The sequence below is a fragment of the Acipenser ruthenus genome, chromosome 10, assembly GCF_902713425.1.
Source record: "Acipenser ruthenus chromosome 10, fAciRut3.2 maternal haplotype, whole genome shotgun sequence".
Lineage (NCBI taxonomy): Eukaryota > Metazoa > Chordata > Actinopteri > Acipenseriformes > Acipenseridae > Acipenser > Acipenser ruthenus.
Window position 1 is genome coordinate 4,933,214 of NC_081198.1, and position 22,941 is coordinate 4,956,154.

Genomic DNA, 22,941 nt, shown 5'->3' on the forward strand with positions numbered 1-22,941 from the left:
ACAGAGCTGTACTGCAGAATGAAAATATCATAATCGGGGGCCAGGTTTATTGGTTATCAAAATGCGGGTTGTGTAATATGATTAATTGGAGTCTGTGGTGGTTTAGCTGGTTCAGTAAATGGGTTGTCAGTGGTCTTTGAAGACATTTCCACTCCAGCCAAGGCCGGTAGTGGTCAGTGATGTATTGCTGAAAAATGAAGTTTGCTGAAAAACGAGTTGGGGTCCCTGGGAAAGTAGTGTGTGAAATATATAAGAAGAAAGTCATTTATCTTATTATTATTTTTCATCTTGTGTAAATATTGTTTAAGGTTTTATTTACGTCTTTTCAGCTTTTTTATTAAACGCTCCACTTAAGCCTTTTTCGAAACAATTCAAAGTGATTTATATCAACAGAACGACTTATCAAGATATTTTGGAAGTTCACAAGCACCTCCTAATGTGCAGCACCAGTGAAAGAGCTGCAATGAATGCAGGTCATTCAGTCAGCCTTATCAAGAGGACAGAGCACCACTGGGGTTTGGGAAATGCAGCATTCGTTTTCAGAAACCAGTTTCTAAGTGGCTTGACCTATTTTGTTTGTCAAACAGGATCATTTGAATGATAGAGGGAAGTCTCAACTTTGCTATTATGGTCAACAGATTTTCATGGAATTGAATTACTTAATCCGCACTCAGATATAAGGTTAAGTAATTTCCAGTTTCTCATCAACAATAGAAATTCATTGGTTTCTATCATTATTTTCGTTTTTGTTTTTCACGAGGAAGATGCATCTCATTCCCGTAGCGGTGCCGGTAAATCTTTACAGAATTTTTTTTTTTTAATTCACAAAGGGAGTTCCAAAACTGTGACCTACCTAAGCCTTATTTTGTCTCATGATCCTGTTCTACATTTTAAAAAAAAAATCATGGGTGGATGTTTACTACATTCTTTAGCCTTCTGCGCTGCGCTTCAACAGAAAACATCTTGTAGTGTTAGCTGCAGTCACACACGCATCCTCTTCCTTGGTGCATTCTGGCACTCTGTCAGCCACCCTCCTGCTACAGTACTATACAGCATCCTTAGGGGAGGTTGACTATGAATGCCATATGTAAGCTCTGTTTTAGCTCAGAGAAGCAAGAGGATTGACGTTTTTATATACTGATAAGAATTCTCCAAGCAAGCTAATATTTTCAACATGAGCTTAAATATGTAAATAATACATTTAACCATGTGGGCAGCTTAAACACTTCAAAGAGGTTTTTAGTCCTGTATGCAGTATAACCATTTTTAGCTCAGGGCTCTTTCTGATCCCTCCAGTGTGACCTCTTGAGTCACCTGGTCCCTTTAACCACCCATGTAACTAATGCAGACTGTCATTAATCTGCACAGACCCAGCAACTGCTGTTGTTGCTTCTGTTCTAGACTGACGTCTTTGTCAAGTGGCTTGAGGTTAAGGGAGTTAAAACTACGAGGCGAAACTCAGCCCGGAGGTGCTTTTCACGTCAGTTCAATATTAATGTAGAGATGACACTGGGTGTCATTGGACTGTGCAATCTGGCCATTCTTTAGCAACAGCCTTTTAGCAAGCAATATAGAAAATGCAACCTACAGTACCTGCTTCAAATAGCCAAGTTTAGAAGAATGACCAAATAGGTTTTCTAACTCTGTCCATATGTAAGTGGCTGACTACATAATACACTGCTGATGTGAACTCCTTTGGTTAGATACAGCTGATATAGTCTTCTACCTCCATATTTCTCCTTATAGATCAAGGGGGAGTTCATAAAGCAACTTGGTTAACCCTTTAAAGTTTGTCCAGAGCCATGCAAACATGTGTCTTTAACCCACAAGCTCATCTACATGCACTGCTCTGCACCACATAATGATTCATGGTGGTCTGCATTAGCCACAGTGAAGGTGCAGGGAGACACACCGGGGGTAGGAAGAGAGATAATGACAGAGAGACACAAGCACATGCAGTAGCTCCGTCCCCTTTCGTAAAGCTGTTTCACATACAGCACACTTTTCAAAGTGGAAGGTTCATATTTAGCCGTCATGTTGGTTAACTCTAGCAGTCCCCCGGGATGATGTCATTGGCCTCTTTCCTGCTTGTTAAAGGCCGGGTCTGATTCAATATGCCACTTTCATTTGGCTCGGAGGCCTTTAGAATATAACCAATGGAGACGTAACCACAGCTGTAACTGCTCCAAAACCTTGGATTTGATCCAACAGCCACTGCTAAGATAATGAACGTTATTGACCTGATCTCATTACTTTATTACCAGTAATATGGAAATCAACCTATTAGCCTGGAACAAACCCAACGCAATAGAAACAATTTTATCAATAATGCTCCAAGGAACGTATGCCCACCGGATATCAATGGAATATGATGTGGGAAGTTTAGAAAAGGGCTTAAAATAATGCAGGAAACCTGAATTTAATCTAATTATATAGTTGTTATTGCTTTGGATTTTGGATTTGTGACTATGTCATAATGGAGCTATTAACAATCCTAATTAATTATGAACTGCTTGTTCATTTTAACATTTCCAAACAATAATATGTTTATTAAAAAAAAAAAAAAAAAAAAAACCTGCAATATGACATCAACGACTTCAAAAATATTTCCGGAAACCCACACTGGGCCACAGAAAGTATAACAAGACTCCACCTTTAGTGATTATACAGCTTTATTATGCATACAAAAGCATACAAAAGACCTATTTACAGCTGAGACCCTTTACAATAGCTTTAAAAACTGAAAATGTAAAAGCAAGGGGTGTTCAAGCTGGCTACAGCTGTTACATGAGCTGGGTGCTTTGGGGGAAAAAAAAAGTTAATTTATATGCCCGTCTTGACTGAAATATTTATGCCTTAGCGTTCGGTTGGATATTGCGCTGTAATTGATCACACGTTCTTGTTTGATTGAACACCCCTGCTTCTGGCTATACAAAAGGCACATTAGCCAACTGACATCACTCACAAGTGCCAAGAAACTAGCAGTAAAAAAAAAAAAACAGTGAGGTAGATTTAGGCCTACATTTAAAGAAAAAAAAAAGTTGAGAAAATGTACAATCTTAATTAAAATGAAAAAAATGTTTGTCGAAATGGTGTAAGGTTGTGAAATCTGCAGCTGCCTTAGACCACGTTTTTAAAGGGCCAGAGGTACTGTACTGTAGTGACCAATGTTCCGGTGAGCCCACCACATTCGAAAGGGAAGCCACAAAACCATTGGAATGCTATCAAAACCTTTTATAGGCAATGTAAGTGATTACCAGCCTTCCCCCACAGCTTATTCTCTAGATAGAAAGACAGGAAAAAAAGCATCATTCACTCTCGCGAGGGCTCGTATTCATAATGTAGTAGCAGAGCAGTTAGTACACTGAAGTGTTCAGTACTGTCTGTCACACTAATGCTTTATGACAAAGCTTAAAATGCTTTATTGTGAAACATTCAGGATCGCACCATGATCATGGCTGAAAAACAGCTGCCGTGTTTCCTGGGATATATCCCTCCAAATGTGAGGATTGTGGGTAATATTCGTTAAAAGACACAAATGTACAAGTTTAAGAAAAAAATAGATAAGTGATTTAACTTGTATGTCATAAAATATATTTTTTATTTTTGAATTTCAAAGCCAGATTTTTTTTACCTCCCCAAACCTTAAATTAATAATACATTTTGTAACAAAGAACAATAGACTAACATAATAATACTTTTCTACATTCTCCCTGTATCTTTTATTGAATTTAGCCCACAAAATAAAGCACTTGACAAACAATACAAATCGTGAGATTACATTTGGTATTTGAGCTGAATACAATTTCTATGAATTAATGCCATTGATGGTTATTTTTTAAAGCACGCCTATTCACAAAAGCAAACCACATTTACACATAAACGTAACTCACACAAGGAAGAAAAGAGGACTGGGACTTACAAAATAGTAGCAAAAATACAATTAGATGGCACGGGGATAAAAACAAAATTCACAGTAAATGAATTTTAAAAAGTGTATAGGTTGGCTCTATTTAAGTACATGTTTTTAAAACAAATATGACTTTATACAAAGTCCACAAAAATAGTAAAAAATATAGCTGTGTTACTAAAATACTCTGTTGTCTTCTCTGAAGACATCTATAAACGTTTTACATACAACACATATTTAATAGAGATAAACGACATTCTAACAAGGCATGAACTGCAGCAAGAAACATTGTTATAAGTTTTTGAGTAAAAACAAGCAATTAGTTCACAGGTAACATTTTATACATGAACACATATTTTTTTCTATCCAAAATATATACACTACAGAATTCGAACAATCAAACCTCTGCATCGATAAACTTTATTTTCCCTCCTGCCCTATTTAGATTTTTTTCCCCAATCAAATACTTCCGATTGGTTTAATGAAGGCACTTGATAAAAATGCTTTAAAGTATGATATGAGAGGTGCTGGTAGTGTAAATGGTGGCTGGACATCAGAAGTGTCGTCTGGGAGGCGGTTTTAAATGTCATGTTTCTGGGTATCTGTATTTATATATTTACAATGACGTCAGGAACGACGGTGCCCTCCAGTGAATCATGTCACTGTAATCTTTTCAGCTTTCCAGAGTGACGTTAAGAATGTAGCGGAAGAATGTATTTACAGGTATACAGTGTGGAATATCTATCTATCTATATATAAATGTAAATTATTTTTAAAAATAAAGATAGTGGTGTAAACCCCCAAATAAGCATATTTAATTAGCATTTATTTATTTATTCATTCATTTATTTATTTTCAATAGATCATCTTTATTCATTTATAATGCCCAATCCTGTAATTGTATTTATTATCATCTTCCATACAAATCAGTTACGTCTTCCGGAAACGTCACTGCAATGGAATTCATTTGGAACATTTTGTATTCTAATGATATATATATATATATATATATATATATATATATATATATATATATATATATATATATATATATATATATCTTTGTACTGTTTTAACACTACTTATTTACAATATGCACACAAAATTAAAGAGTAAATAGCTTCAAATTACTTTTTTTACTTCTTTTTTTTTTACTTTTTAATATGTCTGCAGTCGTTCTGAGTTCGGTTTCTCATGTATTTAGCAGTCTAAATGGCTTTTAGCTAAATTCAACCAACATTCTCTAGAACTCAGAACCACTCAGGTTAATGAAAGGTAAAACAATCATTAAAGTGTAATTTGAAGCCATTTACTTTGAGACAGTCTCTTGAGTTTTGTTTATTTTTTTTATTTTGTTTGGCTATAAAACCATATTGTCATCTTCTATCATCCATGAACTGCATACATTTTACAAGAACATACTGAAGAAGTTGAATACAAAAATGAAATCACGATTTTCCTTTTCTATGAACAAAAGCAGCATTTGAAAAAAAACAACAAACAAACAAAACCAAAAAAAAACAAAAAAACAAAAAAAAACACTGTCCTGTATTTCACATCAGGAACTCAACCCCTTTCAACAGTTCCCAGTGCAGGGTAATTAGCAGTTCTGTCACACACGTCTAAACGTTTTGTTTTGTTTTGTTTTGTGAAGGGACATCAGGTGTTTTCTTTTAAAGAAAAAAAAAAAACACTTCTCTGCTTTCAAAAGCAACCAGTTATAATTCCTTTCATCCTGGGAAAGCTAACATCAACAAACAGTCGCTGTGAACCCATGCCCTTTTTCCTGTGCTCCCAGGCTGCTCCACACTCCCCTGGGTTAGGCCGTACTATTGCTTGAACAGGGAGTGCTTTGTGTGCTCCCGATGCTGTGGGCCGCGCTGCTGTTTTCAGAGGCCGGGGGAGATGTGGGCACTTGTTGTCTTCCAGCTGTCTCACCTGGTGAAAGCAATAAAGCAGAACTGTTAAAATATCAACAACAGGAAAAGCCACAGCGTTTGCACATCTTTGAAATCTTACGGCTGCAAATGTGTAAATTTAAAAAAGTACAGCTGTCACTGTATGATGTGCGTGTGTGTGCATACAGACTTTGAAAAAGACTTGAAAAGTGTTACTATATGAATGAGTGTTTTTAAAGTTTGTGATGACCATATGGGATTGCTTATTAGCCTATAAAGATATAGCGGCAGCGTCCTCTTATCCAATTGGAAACATCTCTTTCAATAAACTTATAGGTGGAGTGAGTCTCCATAGCAACGAGTGCTTACCTGCCTATTCATTCACTGCCTGTTCATCTTGCAGAGCAGTTCTATTCAGCTATAAACTTCAGTACCCTGTACTTTAACACTTTAAATATAATGTATATGGAACACCACGGCTTATATATTTGTCTACATTTCTTCTGTGGGTTTCTGCTCTTCCTGCAATTCACAAAAAACTGTTTTGATACATTTTTACGATTATAGAAAACTGTAGTCCTCAATTTGAATGGAATGTTTTCTGGCAATGGTGAAGTTTCGAGATTTTAAAGCGTGTGTTGTTCATATCATTTTTCTATTCTTCTTCTAAAAATGTGAAATTGCTCTGCATCCGTCTGTTGTTTGTGCTGGTCCCTCCCTTCCTGTGCAGCTATAAGAGGACACTTCTGGATGTTGCCAGTTTGCAAACCGATCGTTTATCAAAAGCCATAAAAAAGTGCTTTTTTCCCCCCCGTCGGACTTGAGGAACAGCAGCTATCGAAATTCCCTTTTTCAGGCCCCTCCACTCTGCTAATCCCTGCCAAAAGACTGCTAAAATCAGAACATGCGCTCACTCTCAGTTCTTCAGCTAAGGGTCTCCTTTTAGGTACAGATAATTCAAGTCAAATAAATAAATAAAACATACAATAAAATAATAATACATGCCTTTCAGTCTAGAAAGTTCTCAAACATGACGTTCATCTCTCCCAAACCTTTCACAAATTCGATTGAAGGGGCTTTTTTCTCACTTTAATTGCACCTCATATGGTGTATGGACTAGAGTCAAACAGGTAATTTTCCAAAAGCTAAAATGATGACAGCAGATCTTGTTTTGCTTTAAAAGCAGGGTATTTTCCGAACTTTTTTTTTAATGAATGCTTCCTACACATAATGTGACAGCAATCTCTGTGCTGTGACATGACCTGCTTTGCTCTATTGTTTGCTGATTGCATCCTCCCGTTTGCTTTAAAAGAAAAGTCTGTCGAACATTCCAATGATTTACCCAGGAAAAGGCCTGCAAGACCCCTATTCTGTTTACAGTGACATCCTGCACACTCTCAAAGTAATGTGCCTTTTAAATACACATCCACCACCCAACCTCATTAAAATCCTTTTCCTGGCCGCCAAGTTTACTGATACCCTAATATTAAAGTGAGATAAGCCCAAGTCTGGATGGACTACATTTCTTTTACTGTATAATTAGTAAGACTTGAGGACCGTCCTGGCAATTCATGATAGAAATTAAAGCTTATGTCTAGACTTGTAAGTAAATAAACATAATCTGCTCCACAGAGAAACAAATAACATATTCAATTCGCTCTGCTCCCTCTATTATTATGCCTTCAGAAGCTGGGGTTACTTTCGATAATGAGGCCAGTGTGAAAACGAAAGACAGGGATTTTAAATTAGCCAGTGGGAAGACATCCAGCTATTGACAGTAAACAGGCTGTTACTCATTAGAGAGTAACTTGGAAATGTACTTTGTTATCTCCGTTAAGGGACAAACTGTCAGCAATATTCCTACTCAGGAAGTCTGCATGCTCTTTTTTTGTCAGTTTCAAAACCTCAGCTTAACCTGATTCAGAGATTGTGTGTAATCATCCCTTACATCCCATCTGGATAGGTTCAGTTTAATTCTTATTAAAATGTAGCAAAAAAAAAAAAAAAAAAAACCAATCATGATATACTATGTTTTCTTAAGGTAGGTCTGTGTAGCATCTCCTAACACGCCTGCTTATTTATTTGGATCATGTTCTCAAGACAGTTTTATAAAACTCCAAGTGTGAGATACCACCACTCTGCAAATATATAAGCTTTAGAGATTTGGACTAACTTGGATAAAATATAATAATATAATAATAATAATACAAAAAGACAGCTGACTAAGAGTACAAGAGAAATAGAAGCAAGCGGGACATTTGGATTGGGAGAATTCTCTAAACCTTAAGGCTGCCTCCCTAAACGCAGCCTATATCTATCTGAGACATTTAACTCTTTGGATCAGCAGAGGAAACTAATAATTATTGAATAATTTCTGGTGCGATCAGCAACAGGTATGTGATAAGTGCCTTGTGGAAGCTCTAGGTGAAATCCTATTCAGTAGCACCTACCAAATATATATTACTTGTAAGAACACAAGGACATAAGAACATAAGAACATAAGAAAGTTTACAAACGAGAGGAGGCCATTCAGCCCATCTTGCTCGTTTGGTTGTTAGTAGCTTATTGATCCCAGAATCTCATAAAGCAGCTTCTTGAAGGATCCCAGGGTGTCAGCTTCAACAACATTACTGGGGAGGTGGTTCCAGACCCTCACAATTCTCTGTAAAAAAGTGCCTCCTATTTTCTGTTCTGAATGCCCCTTTATCTAATCTCCATTTGTGACCCTTGGTCCTTGTTTCTTTTTTCAGGTCAAAAAAGTCCCCTGGGTCTTTCAAGCTTCACAGTTGAGTGCTTTGCTCTAAGTCACCTGATACCTCAAATGATACAGATTAATGGGGAAATGTTTAAAAAAATGTATACTCTGATACAGTATTTGCTTATATAGGGCAGCTGGCTCTTTGAGCTAATAGATAGATAGATAGATAGATAGATAGATAGATAGATAGATAGATAGATTATATATATATATATATATATATATATATATATATATATATATATATATATATATATATATATATATATATATATATATAATCCTTCCACTTACAACTTACCTGATTCTCTTTAAGGAGATTATAGGAGATTATATAGGAGGTTATATTATTATTAGCAGAGACATTTGTTAGGACTCGAGTATCTGCAAGATTACCTGCAGCCATATTCTGTCAACGCCTGTTACTATTGCTGCTTTAGCTAAACAGAAATGCTTTTCACTTCCTTCTTGTTCCATTACAGAACAAGAGCACAGCCATCAGGAGCTGCCAGCTTAACACCGTACTCCAGCCACACTTCAGCCTTGCCTCACATTCCTGCCACAACTTTTGTTCTTTGTATTTTGGCATTGAAGAAAATCTTTGCGAAGGGTCTGGGGTTCAGAGCACCGGAGGCAACAACCTGCTGTCTCTCCACAAACAAGGTAAAACACAGCCACTGGCTTCTCCACACTGCTCTGCCAGTGTGCCTGTCACCCACTAACCTGACGGGGCTGCAGGGCTGAAAGGTATCTTATACCACACAATGTCTCATTCCTCTGGGCTGTTTTTACGTGAAGACGGCTACTGTGGCCAAACAGTTTTTGAGCGAATGTTACACTGGTTCTGCCTGTCAGGTCATAATAAAAAATACATTGGTTTGCTGTAACCTACCCTACCCATCATTTTAACCTGTACCCAATTTTTCATGCACTCTATAGAGTTTATACTGCACATATTTTTTTCTCTTAGTTTTATTAAAATCAAAGACATAAACCTGGATGATAAGGATGGCCTCATCTAGAGTAAACGTTTTAAAATATGTGGCAATATACGTGGTTATTTTATATTCTAATCCATTTAATGCATGGCCTCCTATGGCTCATGTCTTTTTGGGTTTGACATTCCTTTTAAGAGAAATGACAACTGTAATAACACCTCAAAAGGGTAAGTGGTTTTAACCACAATAATCGCATTACAATGGCACTTCTCTCGGGAGGAGGGTACATACTGTACACCATTCCTCCCGAAAGTAATGGTGCATGAGTACGTGTGCACTAACATGTTTTTGCACCTGGTTAAACGTTCTTATTTAACCAGGGAATTGAAACATTTAAAGCAGAATGTAGATGAAAGAAACTACATTTCTTTCATGGTGGACAGCCAGTAATAACATTAGTCCCTAGATACACTGATCTTGTGAGGGTGACTAATAGTGCTGCATTCATTTCAGCTCTCAGCTGTGCCAGAAGAATGTATAGCTGCTCTATAGCACTTATTAAACATGCATCAAAAAAAACACCTAGTACTAAAGACACACATTACTCTAACACTTCTTGCTAGGGATATACTGTTTTACTGAGCTTGGTAGATCACATACAAGTCTCTCCTTACTATTCTGAGACTGCAAATTTTCCAACCACTCATATAACATTAGCCTCATTGTTATGAAAATGTTTATTTAAAACACTCAATTTTGATAGTGTTTATTTGTGGCGGAGGCATTTATACAAGACAAGGTCTCACCTGTAATCACCCCTCCTCCACAAACACACAAACTTTTAGTAAACTCACTCAAAATGTATTACCTAAACTATTATTTTTAATCAATTTGCTAGTAGTGTTCATGTGTTGTAATAAGCAACAAGTGCAATAATGAACTACTGTATGGGGCAATAGCAGCACAGGCCCAGGGACAACGGCAGGAGTCATTGGAAAAATTGAATAACAATGGTAATATTTTCCATTATGCTAATACATGGCTGCATCAGCACATAGGTACCAATGTGGAACTGTATAGGAACCACTGGGGAAATAGTTTTTCAATCCATTGAGTTTCCATTGCAGATACTGTCCAAGCAGTGCTGGGTTTCAAGAAGAACTGTGACCCCAGGGTGTGCAGCTGCTTGCTTGTGTATCTCCTGTGAAGCCACAGGGTTGTTCCGTGAGACCTGCTGTAATGCTAGCTGGGTGGGCTGGAGACTTTCCCTTTAAATGGTATTATAATAGTCAACGTGTGCTCAGTGAAGACCCTATTTGGAGACAAATGAAAAACACCTCAAAGTAGAGGTAACTAGGTACTTTTATACATTGAAGCAGTCGTCCACCCCCCCCCGGGAATTAAAAAAAGTAAAAGCTCCCAGTCCAAAAGGTGTTGCTTCCTACTTGGACTGCCTTTTTAAAACACCCTGATGGCCATGCTGAAGTTTCTGCTATTACAGTATGTTTCTCAATCAGGATTAACAGAGCTCTCACTGATCAAGCGAATGATCTACCCAGTAAGAAACGTACCTGTGTTTGCGTAAATGAACCACAGGGCCCCCGTCAGCAGAGCACCGATCACAAAAGCTGCAAACGCGATTCCCACGACAGTCGCCGTGTCCAAGCCATGCATAACATCTGCAACACACAGTTACATTGTTTTTAGTCTTTAGACTTTGCTCCAATGTTATGAAAATGTGCACAGCGAAACACTGGTGTGCATCTGGATGTTATACGTGATCCATTTTACAGGGGAGTACATTTCCCTGTGTGCGTGTTTACTGTATATGCACAGTCTTATAAAAGGAAACAGCATGTGGTTTATGCGTATATATCATTTACATAGATTAAGATTATTGGCGGCTCTGTATGTGTGCATGTGACATGTAGGTGTATGACATTTGCGCAAAGTTATTGTATGTATTACGGTTTGTGACTGTACATTACGTTCTATTAGTTAAAGTATCCAGATTCAAGACAAACACGCTGGCTTCTTCTGCCCCAGATCAATGGTCTGCCAAGACAGGCAAGGCAGAGCAGGGACTCAACGGACAAGACCTGAAAACCTGCACCCCTTCCCATTAATAGCTGAAAAAATACAGAGCTTTTTAGTTAAACGAAGTTTATAGAGGCAGGTGGTCTTTACAAACAGCACAGGTCAGAAGTGGAGACAAAGCTTCAAATGGTATCCTGCACTACATCAGACTGGACATTCCCTTTTGTTCTATGGCTTACTGCCCTGTATACACACAGAGACTCACAGCAGTGGTCCATGTGTAGAATACTCACATGATGGCTGGGGACTTTTGTCAGCTTCTTTTATTGGGTCGTCTTTGAAATTATCTGTAATATAAAAGAAAAGAAAAGAAAGAAAATTTGACTAATAAAGTGGACCATATTAACTATTGTATTTTCCGTTTAAGTTTTGCTGCATTAAATTAATTTGTTTCCCAAGAATCTTTTCTAGTCTGTTAAAGAAGAACATTTTTTTGTATATTTAATTACATTTTTTTTTTTTCTGTAAACCATGGACACGGTCAGTTAAAGTTTAGTGTACAGGGTACAGTACAGTATGTCTGAAGTTATACACCAGTATAAAAATGTGCTGAATGGTCTTGTTCAGTTTTTCAACATATGCATTATCAAAGGACGATGCCTGATGGATGCTATCTTACTAATCCCAGTCACTTTGTCTGATAAAGTCCATTTATCCCTAAGCTTTTTAATTAACTATACACCTGCAAAGAGGTAATCTTGGAGATAAATTCAAAATGGAAAACCATTTGCCTTAGCTTACTCTTTTATTTCACAATATAACCTTAGCAATATGTTTTGTGTTTGTTAACCTTTTACGTGCATCCTTCAGTTTATTTATTGCTGTACTTCAGTTGTAAAACATAAAACACAATCATGATGTGTTTCTATTTTTAATGAGACAAGGTCCATGTTACCATGGCCCTGTTACCAAGAACATGTGGTAAGAAATGTCCGTACCAAGTTTAATCATAATTCACGATATCGCTAAAAATGAAGCATGACATAAGGACAGACAGGCCATTGCCAAAGAAGCTTGTTCTCTGCAAGAGAGCAATACATTGAGTGAAAGCCATGAAGTAAAAAAACAGTATTCTTTAACGCTTTACAGTGTCTAGTTCCCTCAAAGAGTAGTATTTTTTTTGCAGGTCACAGTGCAACACTCTGGCTTGATTATCAATGAGATTGGTTTTTATTCCTCACACTTTCTGTACTTCTGGTGTCTATTAACCTGTAACTTGGGCTATTCTGTAATGGAACAAGACCACACAAATTCATTTCTCAGGGACCCTTAACCAAGTCAGCCAAATGAAATGGTGTTTGATTGCCAGAGGAATGCACAATTGAAATAAATGAAATAAATGAATCAATTTTCCCTTCAGCTTGCTATTTCTAGCAAAAAAAAAAGGTAAATTCCTCAAAGTCGCTGAGTAATAAAACAAAATGCACAGCTACGTCTTTCAAGCAATTATTTATTCGTCCACCGGCTGCCCACAAATGGCCCCTATTTTTTTTTTTTTTAAGAGACCAGGCTAAACCAGCTCAGGTCAGGTCCAGCACAATGCTTTGGGGTTTTCACTGAAGCATAGATGATGTCTTTGATTTATTACCTTATTATAACCCCGGAGAACTAATTTATAGAACCTATTATTATAAATAATGGGATACATCTGCAAATGGGTGCTGATGTATGTTAATCAACATAACCACAACCACCTTCCCGAATTAGGTAAGACTAAATGGTGTTAATTACATGGTAACTATACCATGCTATACCAAAAATAATAAGTACACATACATGTTAAAATAAGAACTGCTGCTTTTGTTTATGTAATTATCTTGTGATAAGTGAGCAAATATATGACTCTATTGTGTTGTGTGTGTGTTTGTGTACTGTATATATATATATATATATATATATATATGAGCTAAAATATATTATTGTGTTTTATATATATATATATATTTTTTTTAACATTCATGCTCATTATTTCTTTGCTGACTGAGGGCCTCAGAATAGTTAAGCAGAAACAACTGTTCTTGAATTGCCCCTAGCTGTATTCCATTGGTGCGCACCTCATTTAAATGGTAACATGCACATGTGGCAGAGCTGAGGTTGAGGGATTTCTGGTCCCCATCCCTGTGCCTCTGCGTTCAGATCATTCAGAACACTGAAAACTAACACGCTCCAGATGGTAAACGATCCTGCACATATTATTCTTTACAACAATGAGAAATTAAGATTGTGTTATAATGTCACAAAATGCTTTTAATGACTTTGTCCATGCGCTCCAACTTTTTCAGTGCTTTGTGTGTCAGCACCCCACAAAGTGACTACTTTTTAAATGTAAAAATATGTTCGAAATGTTGCATCAAAGACAATTTTTTTACAATACCGATATTTTTTTATTGTCTCCCTGTCTAGTTAGGCAACCTGTGTGCTGTGATACTGAAAACTCAATGCTATGACAAGAGTGTACATATATATATATATATATATATATATATATATATATATGCCAAGTTTTAAATCAGTCCAGAAAGCAATTGGAAAGCAGTATATAGCTGTTGTATATTATTATTATTATTATTATTATTATTTATTTCTTAGCAGACGCCCTTATCCAGGGCGACTTACAATCGTAAGCAAATACATACCGTAATATATTTTGTTTCCTCATATTGTAGCACATGAGGTGTGTGCTGAGGGTGCGTGTTATTTATCCCCCCCCCAAAAAACTCCATGTAAAAAGCAACCTACCAGCTGTCCTGCCCTTATCGGACACAACCACCAGTGGCTTGGTGGTGGTCTTTCTGTGCTTAAACATCTGAATGATCATGTCCCCATTGACCGCGGTGCAGGCCTCATCCGGCGGGATGCACTGCAGGGTAAAGAAAACAAGCAGAGTGAGATCAGGGCTGCTACTTAATGTTACTTAATGGACAACATTTCCCAGAGCAGATTATTAGTATTAGTATTAGTATCCGCATTACTTATGTCTGCTTACTACAGAGGACTTGAGGGTGGAATCTGAAGCTTAAAAACACTTCAAAACCCGAACTCCAGGACACAAAATAAATAAGAACATGCAGCATCACGGCCGCTATTCTGGACAATCTTCAAGCTAACTGAAATCAAAGCATTAACATGGGCCAGACACATGGCAGAGCCCAATTGTTTATAAATCACTCTATGTATGTATATATATATATATATATATATATATATATATATATATAGATAGATAGATAGATAGATAGATAGATAGATAGATAGATAGATAGATAGATAGGTATTTATATGAATGTGATTCAAGTCACAAAATTTACATGTAAAATGTAACATTATGGTATTATACAATAACATGTTATGCCTTCCTTCACTTTGGGCTCATTCAGGAAAACTTATTGCCAAGGATACTATAGCAGTACTAAAAATAAACATAATACAAATTTTGATAGATGTTTCAGCGCAAAGTTGTTTAACAAGATCTTACATGAAGACAATTAAATACTTCTCGTGTAAATATTACATGAAGACATGCCTTTATGTCATTTATACCACAGCACTCATTTGCCCAGTAATACTATTCCACACATTTATAAACTAAAATCACCATTAAAACTATATTCAATTATATTCTTCTAGTGGCAGAACTATACATTTTTTTATGTGAGCTTATACAGTTAGTTACACTTTCAAAGAGATGCTGGATAGAAATGATTGAGATTTTTTTTTTTTTTCTCCAAGTATATTACAATAATTACCCATTTGTTGATTTGGGGTAATTTGCAGGTTCCTTAAATAACTGCATTAAAATGAAGCCCACTAAAGATGTTGAGGGGAAAATTCAATTGCTACCATTAATCTTTCAGAATCTTAGCTCTTTCCATTGTGGGTAACGTGAGTAATAGTGCTGTATGCTTGCTCAGTTCATTAGGGCTGACTGCGTGTCGTTTGCATGCTGCAATTCAGAAATGTGTGTTTTGGGTGAACAGTTCCTGGAAATGGGTATTTTGGAGGTTTATTGAAGAGTTGCATTTCAAAACAGATGAAATACGGTTCGTGGAAAACCTTTTAAGTTCTTTCATGTAGCTTTAATCAGAACAAATATTGACAAAACAAAACAATAATTAAGTTGAAACCTTACCTATTTGAACAGGTCACAAATTGCTTTTCAAAATGTCCGTTAAGACCTAATCTATTTTTTATATGCAGCAAATGATATTACATGTTATATAACTGACCTTAAGCAGCCCTTTGCTGTCCACTTCCTTCTTTGTGCACAAGGTCAGCTCGCAGTGGAGGAACAGCAGTGACGTGTTGTACTTGGGCTTGAACACAAAGCTGAACCTCTTCTTGTCCATTTGCGCGTGTGGTTCTGTGAAGTCCACCGTCTGCGGGTCGTAGAACACCACCGACTCGTCCTTCGGACAAATGTTCTCGATAATGATGTAGTCTGAGCGCTCGTTGGGGAGCGAGCTGGGTGAAATGAAGCAGGTTTGAATTGCAAAACCAAGTTCCTGGTCAGTCTTGGTTACAGAGACCTGTATAAAGACAAGATCACAGAAACAGGGTTGTAAGTGTGTGAAGTGGGCTACAAGACCCTCTCTGCTCCTACAAACCCAGCTCAAGATTAGAATTTTGCACTGGAGTTTTAGAATGCCATTAAAATGATGAAAGGAATAACGTATACAAGAAGAGTTTTTGTAATTTTTCTCAGTTTGCTTTTTTTAAATTGCAGAAAAATTTTTAAACTCGATATTGTCCCAGGTCCATGATTAACCCTAGTACTGAAAAACCTACACGTATTAGGGTTGACAGAATGGAAATCTACTCAGTTTAATTTAAGAACAAGCATGTTTGGCCAGTATTTTATTACATCAGTAGGTTTTTTTTATGTATTTATTTTTAGTTGGTGAAGAGCAAAAGACTTGGAAATAAAGGAAACAAGCTCAAAGAATATTGTTAAATACTGTCACAGTTCCAAAAATCACACAATTCTGTCGTAAGATTTTGGTCACTTCAACATTTTAAGAGGATCTTTCCGTCTCAAACCACAAGGCATTTCCTCTAGTTATTATCCATACGATTTTCCTTTTCAGAAACCACAAGCTACACATCTGTCTGCTAAAGGCTATCTTGCGCTGCCAAGATTTTAAAACATACCCTAGCCTGTCTACAATCACAGTCCTCATTGCTCCTGGCTGCTATATTCCAAGCGTTTCTCTACCATCTCCCAGTGTGCTGTAAAAACACATCACACTTTTCCTTTTGACATCCTTTTCATCTGTGTACAGCAATACATTGCCATGGATTTCAATGTATACGTAAAGGATCCTGTTCACCAAGCGTTTAGCAAAGTCTGCTCCCAGATTTGGAAAAAAGGAAGTGCAAACTGGTAATAATCCAAAACTTTTCCATAAAAAGGTGTTAATTCAATAATTGTTTCCTCCTGTAATGTTAAGTAAGCTGGTGAACCGGTCTGCAAGGGTTTCAATGAGATCCTCCAAACTGTCATCATTTTGATTCGGATAAAATCAATTTACATAACTGCCATCAATTTGTTTTATGAATCCATCGAATTGAATGCAAAAAGGGGGCTATCCTCATCACGATTCTGAAACTGAAATCCCAGTAAACCCACTTCATCAATTAGAGTCAATAATCACAATGTGCCAGTTACAACCCCTACCACCTCAGAAAACCAGATGCTAAACTTTATGCACAACCCCCTGTCCTCATCCCCATCCCCATCCCCTGTCTCTTTACAATGGAACAGACCTTGCAGAAAAACTGTGAAGGTTAAAAGCCACTATCCGGTTTGCACTAGTCTACAGGATGTACAAATCCTTCTTTGTGATCCACAGACAGTATGGGTCATTTACACTCCTCAAAGATGTGGCACCCTGTTGGTCTTCCATTTGCACTGTGACCCAAATATTTTTTGCATTCTTTTAAAAGCAAAGTGATATACATATCGTTTCCTAGTCATGTTTTTCCTGATGATCGATGACAACAGTTAAAATAAAAATAATGTTCTACCTGCCTGTCCTAAACCAGATCTACAGCAAGCCAATCATTTCATAAGGGGTTCCCCATCGTTACAGCTTGAACTTAAATACAAGTAGCTTGTGTGGGAACCCAATCTATCAATCTATGAGGATGAAAGGTTACTTCATCACCTTGGAAACAAAAGCCAGACCACACAAACAATGACCCCGGCCAAGCCTTGAGGATCTTAACAAGCCAGTGAAAGCGACCATGATCCAGACTAAATGTTTTGATCATAAGTAAGGCAGTGTTTATATTATTTAGAAATGCAGGACATTACGTACATATGTACATGGAATATGCAGACTCTGAGCAGAAGGAACTGATCTGAAGATGTATTGGAAGAATAACAGTAGTCTACCAAAGACACAGATCTCAAATACAATGGTTACATAAAGGAAAATCAAAACCAGAAAGAGAAAAATAATAACGGACAGGGCTGCTTTGTGTTTTTACAAGTGGCACGTGGGGGTACTAACATGCAGGGAATTGCGCAGCATGTTACCTCTACAAAGACTTGTCTGTTCTCTGCGGCCATGTAGAGAGCCTGGGCTGGAGAAAGGAAGAGAGCCGTGTTGTAGAATTCCATACTGAAGGTCACATTGTTGTTGGCCACGCCAGGTCTGAATGGTGGGCCTTCTGGAATTGTTGGCTTTCCGTACGTACAGTTGAACTGAAAGATAAGGAAGGAGAGCTAACTGATTAGTAAAGAGAATGACACACTCCAGACTTGGAAAATGTGCAATTCTCCAGCAAACCAACACTTAGCTTTCGTTATGTTCGTTAAAGATTTCACTAGAATTAAAAATTGGTGCCAACAAAAATCACAATCCTTACAAAATAATCGCAAAGAAGAAAGCATCGGCCAAAACAACAACATATTTCTGTTACATACCAGTAGATGGGTTATTTTATTCTAGGATAAAAAAAATAATAATTAACGTCCTCCTTCCAAGTTCAATGTGAACCTGAAGCTTATACCAACCAGGGATCCAAGGTTATAGGTATTACTAAATAACATCTACCCTGAGCCATGTGAATGAAATCGGGGACAACAGCAATATACAGTAAATGTGTGCTTAATTTCCAGGAAGCCTAACCCCCTCAAGGCAAACATTAAGAATGTATGGTACATGTGTTACTGCCTATTCTCAGTAGTCACACTGTACTTCTACATTCCTTGCACACTGAGGGAAGTAATGAGGTACTGCAGTGTACGGTAAGGGAAATAAAACACTGTGTGGATGTAAAAAGTAACATACATATCACTTAGCAAAGATATATTTAACACATTCAATGTGTCAATGAATATATTCATGTAAAGAATGTATTGAGTATGTCCCAGCTGAAAGCCCTTTTCTGCACATGGGCGGGATCATGGAAGTGACGAGATAAGGACCTACCAAGATGGTTTTGAGTCCGTTTCTCACATTTTCCTCAGCGTCCGCCGAGTATCCATTATCTTCAGACTCTTCCATGTCCTCAAAATCACTCAGCAAACCACTTCCCTCTCCAGGGTAGGATTGGTTTATCATGATCTACCCATCAACAAAAACAACAACACAAGGGTAACCACAACAAAGAGAACTTACCACAGTACAGTATTTCACAATAGCTGAGCACACACTGTCCTTAAATTCATTACAGAAGGCATTGCTCCCTTTGAAATGGATTTTGATATTTTTCCATTTTTATATATATATGCAGTAAATGTATATACAGCTATGGCCAAACGTTTTGCATCACCCTATAACATCATGTGTTGTAGATGACCATAGAGATATTCTTAGAACATTCTGCAAAATATACGTGGGAAAAAAGCACAAGGGAAAGCATGAACACAACTAGACATAGATTTTTACTGGAGAGTCCTATTTATTTTAATTTGTTTTGTTTTACACTAACGTTTTTTTTTTTTCCTGGAGTATTATGGTTTTTCTTTTCCTTTGTAACCTGTTAATAAAATCAATCAAAAAGAACACATTTAAAAAAAGACACCTGCTTGCCAGTCAGGCCTCCTAATGACATACTCCTGCATTGTTATAATTATTTTTTTATTTTTTATATTGATAAATTTTAGGAAAACCTATACCGCTGATATATTCAACACAGGCTTATAAAGTCACAACCATCTTACACACCTTAAAACTATTCTCAACCATATGGGTTACTGTATAAACTTTGCCAACAATCCTGCAATTGCCTACAATCCTGCTAGTGTTGCTCAATCCGAACCTATATGAACCTATGTACAGTTTCTCAATCCAAACCTATTTGTACTTACAGAATTGATGTAAACCACACGTGAGCCACTAGGAAAGGGGAAAGGGGTGGTGTCACAGCCAGTCAAAGACGTCTCCAAGATGTAATGTGTAGTGTTTTCTGTTGCTTTGCATGTAGGATCCTGCAGAGTAAGGTCTGTGCCTCTGTAGCCATTAGCCTGGAGCAAAATGTGTCAAAAGAACATCAGTTTCAATGGAGGCAATTTCTCTTTACAGCTAAAGGCCAGTTCTCAGTTTGCAGTACATAGCATTATACTCGTTTTTGACTCTGAACTGTACCTTTTTTAAAGTTGTGGCACTTTAATAAATACAACTGAAATGACTCTCTTGAAAGGAAGATCATTTCTAGACTGCACTGAATACAAACAGTACTTATAATAATGAGGGCCCATACCTCCACAAAATGATGGTTTCCTGTGTTGCTGACAGTCTCCTCTATGTAAGGGTACATCAGTGTGTGTTATCTAGTCCGCTTTTAAGGGCTCACAAATGCTTAATAGAGCCTCTTCCAGTAAACCATGCATTGACAATAATGGTAACCTATTATGTGGCCACCAATATTCTTACTCAAGGCCTACACCTTAGACGTCTGTATGAAACTGGGGTGGCAGCAATATGCAGTAAATATGTATTGAAATTCCAAGAGTGAAGCTTCTGTGCGAATCTAACACACACACACGTACAAGTATAATTGCCTTTTCTCAGTAGTCACCCTGTACAGTAGTTCTGCATTTCTGTATTGTATGATAGGGGAAATAAAAAGCTTGTTCTGTTCTGTGCGAATATAAATATAATAAGGTATGTACTGTATGTATTAAGTAACATACTTAACATATCACACCTCCAATATATAAATAACATACTGCACGTGTCAGCCAGCAGGTGTAAAAATAAATAAATAAATAAATAAATAAATAAATAAAATGCTTACATTCAGTGTCTGGAATAGCATTTTAAAATTAATGTCCACACAGGTTTTATCAATCAGTTTTGAAGGTGTGTATTGTATACTGCATAGCCGTCATTAGACTAACCAAAGCTGGCTTTCATTTTCTTTTACAACTGTGTTGGTGTTCTGCTTTGCTTTCAACTGCCTCACACCTACTCTGTGGTCAAACTGCAGCACATTTCAAACACTGCACCCCTACACATCTATGCAGTAAACTGATTTTTAAAGCTATTCTTACTCATAACAGGTCACAAACAGAAAGTTTATCTGAGAACTTGAAATGGAAGGTATGACAGTACATTTGTCTTTTTTTTGTATTATTTAGAATGATATCTTATTGAGGAATCACTTTTGTTTGGTCCCTGCCCTGTACTGTACTCTAACATTACACATTGGCCTAGTATGCATGTTTGTGCCATTTGCCACAGGGGACAGTGCTGGAAGACACACAGCACACACACACACACACACCTGCAGGCTCTCCTTGTCAACGGCAACTACCATCCTGTGGTCCTCGCACTGTACAGACAGCCCCACGTTGAGGCTGCCCTGCACTTCCTCCGGCTCCAGCATCTTCCTGATGTCATCTCCAAAGGGCAGTGAAGCGTGAGGCGGTCGCATCATCTCATCCTCTCGGTTGTAGCGCTCCCTGCCGAAGGGAAAGGGAAAGCCGAAGCCGTCTTGGCTTCTCAGCCCAGGCTGGGGGTTGGGGTCCCGGAGCATCTCCAGTTCAGTGGGGATCATGTGAACAACCTCCTCGCCCACGACTGTAAGTCAAAGCCAGCATTAAATACCTCATCCTCCTTGACAGACAATGAGAAAAACACTCCCAACAAGTCTGTAGTGAGGTTCGTATTACAGCGAGGCAAGACGCTTCCTCTCTATCTCTAGGCTAAGGAGTTGCCATTTAAAAAAGAAGCTTAATGCATTATCCTCTGTGTCTCCCCGGGCCAGGGAAGGAACAACCAAATTTTCCATTTAAATTGTTGTGCTTTACAACAGAGACCAAAAATGAGTTTTTAGTGTTGTTTTGTTTGCTTTGTTTTATACTTTGATTACTGGCTTCACACATCAGTCTCATAGTGATTATTGCAGAACACTGTGCTACCGTTTAATTCAGGCTGTGTAGCCCAGTGCTTTCAAAATTAATTTGCTGCACTGGAATGATGTTGGGTCCATCTGTGTTTTGGGAACTAGATTTTTCGTATGATCTAATGTTAACACATTGTACATGGATTATTCCAATGTAACTGTTTTTGCAAAGCCTTTTACTTTGTTCCAAAATATCTTTATGGGCTTAGATTACCAGAGAATAAGTAAGAGAGACCCTTTGTTCCCACCACATGTCAGGTGTATCTGGATTAACTTCATGGAGTTTGGTTGGGGTCCAATCTATTTAGTGCACTAACAGTTTTGTTTTAACTTCTTGTGTGACTCCACTGGCATTCTTACAAACATTATCCCAGTCCTGCCCAAACTACTCCCAATTCCCCACCCTCTGGATTGGGTTTCTTCTCATTTACATGATCTGTGATCATATTACCCTTGTGAAGGTTTACCATTATAAACATATGCAAAGTGTAATTAAGTATAATGAAAGCATGTTTTTTTATGCAGCTCTTTCTCTCTCTCTCTCTCTCTCTCTCTCGTATCTCATACCTGTTTCTTCCAGGCGCACATGAAAACGGTTTGCCACAGGAGCGTTGGTATAGGTGGTGACAGGGCCGTAGCCATGATCATTGACCCACTTAATCAAAGCTTCAGCACTGGAGGGCAGGTCCAACTTCGCTGTCGTAATCAATGCAATCTCCCTCGAATGTTTGTCGATGCCAGCGCTGTCAGACGTCTGTACAGAGGGAACAACTGCTTCAGTGGGTGGCATGGGTGTGGCACCTTACCAGGGGGCATTTGTACAGCAAATTAGGTAAAAGTGACGTACTATGACCTATACCATGGTGGATGCTTTATATATTACAAAACCAGTAAAATATAGGCAAGGATGTGCCCAACCTAGATTCTGATGCTATTGTGGTAGTGAATGCCCACAAAATGGTTTATCACAATTTGGTCTCTCTC

At 37.7% G+C, this 22,941-nt stretch overlaps 1 protein-coding gene across 1 annotated transcript in view; it reads right to left on the reverse strand.

The window, feature by feature from the left end:
* Positions 1-2,654: 2,654 nt before the first annotated feature.
* Positions 2,655-22,941, reverse strand: part of LOC117407412 (transforming growth factor beta receptor type 3-like) — a 73,513-nt gene continuing 53,226 nt past the window's right edge. Inside the window, exons 8-17 of the mRNA XM_059031566.1 lie at positions 22,525-22,711; positions 21,337-21,632; positions 19,919-20,074; positions 19,038-19,172; positions 18,140-18,307; positions 15,828-16,127; positions 14,341-14,461; positions 11,835-11,888; positions 11,076-11,183; positions 2,655-5,848 (exon numbers count right to left, since the gene is read on the reverse strand). Coding sequence (XP_058887549.1) covers positions 5,730-5,848; positions 11,076-11,183; positions 11,835-11,888; positions 14,341-14,461; positions 15,828-16,127; positions 18,140-18,307; positions 19,038-19,172; positions 19,919-20,074; positions 21,337-21,632; positions 22,525-22,711 — 1,644 coding nt within the window. The 3' untranslated portion in view covers positions 2,655-5,729. The remainder of the gene's footprint in view (positions 5,849-11,075; positions 11,184-11,834; positions 11,889-14,340; positions 14,462-15,827; positions 16,128-18,139; positions 18,308-19,037; positions 19,173-19,918; positions 20,075-21,336; positions 21,633-22,524; positions 22,712-22,941) is intronic.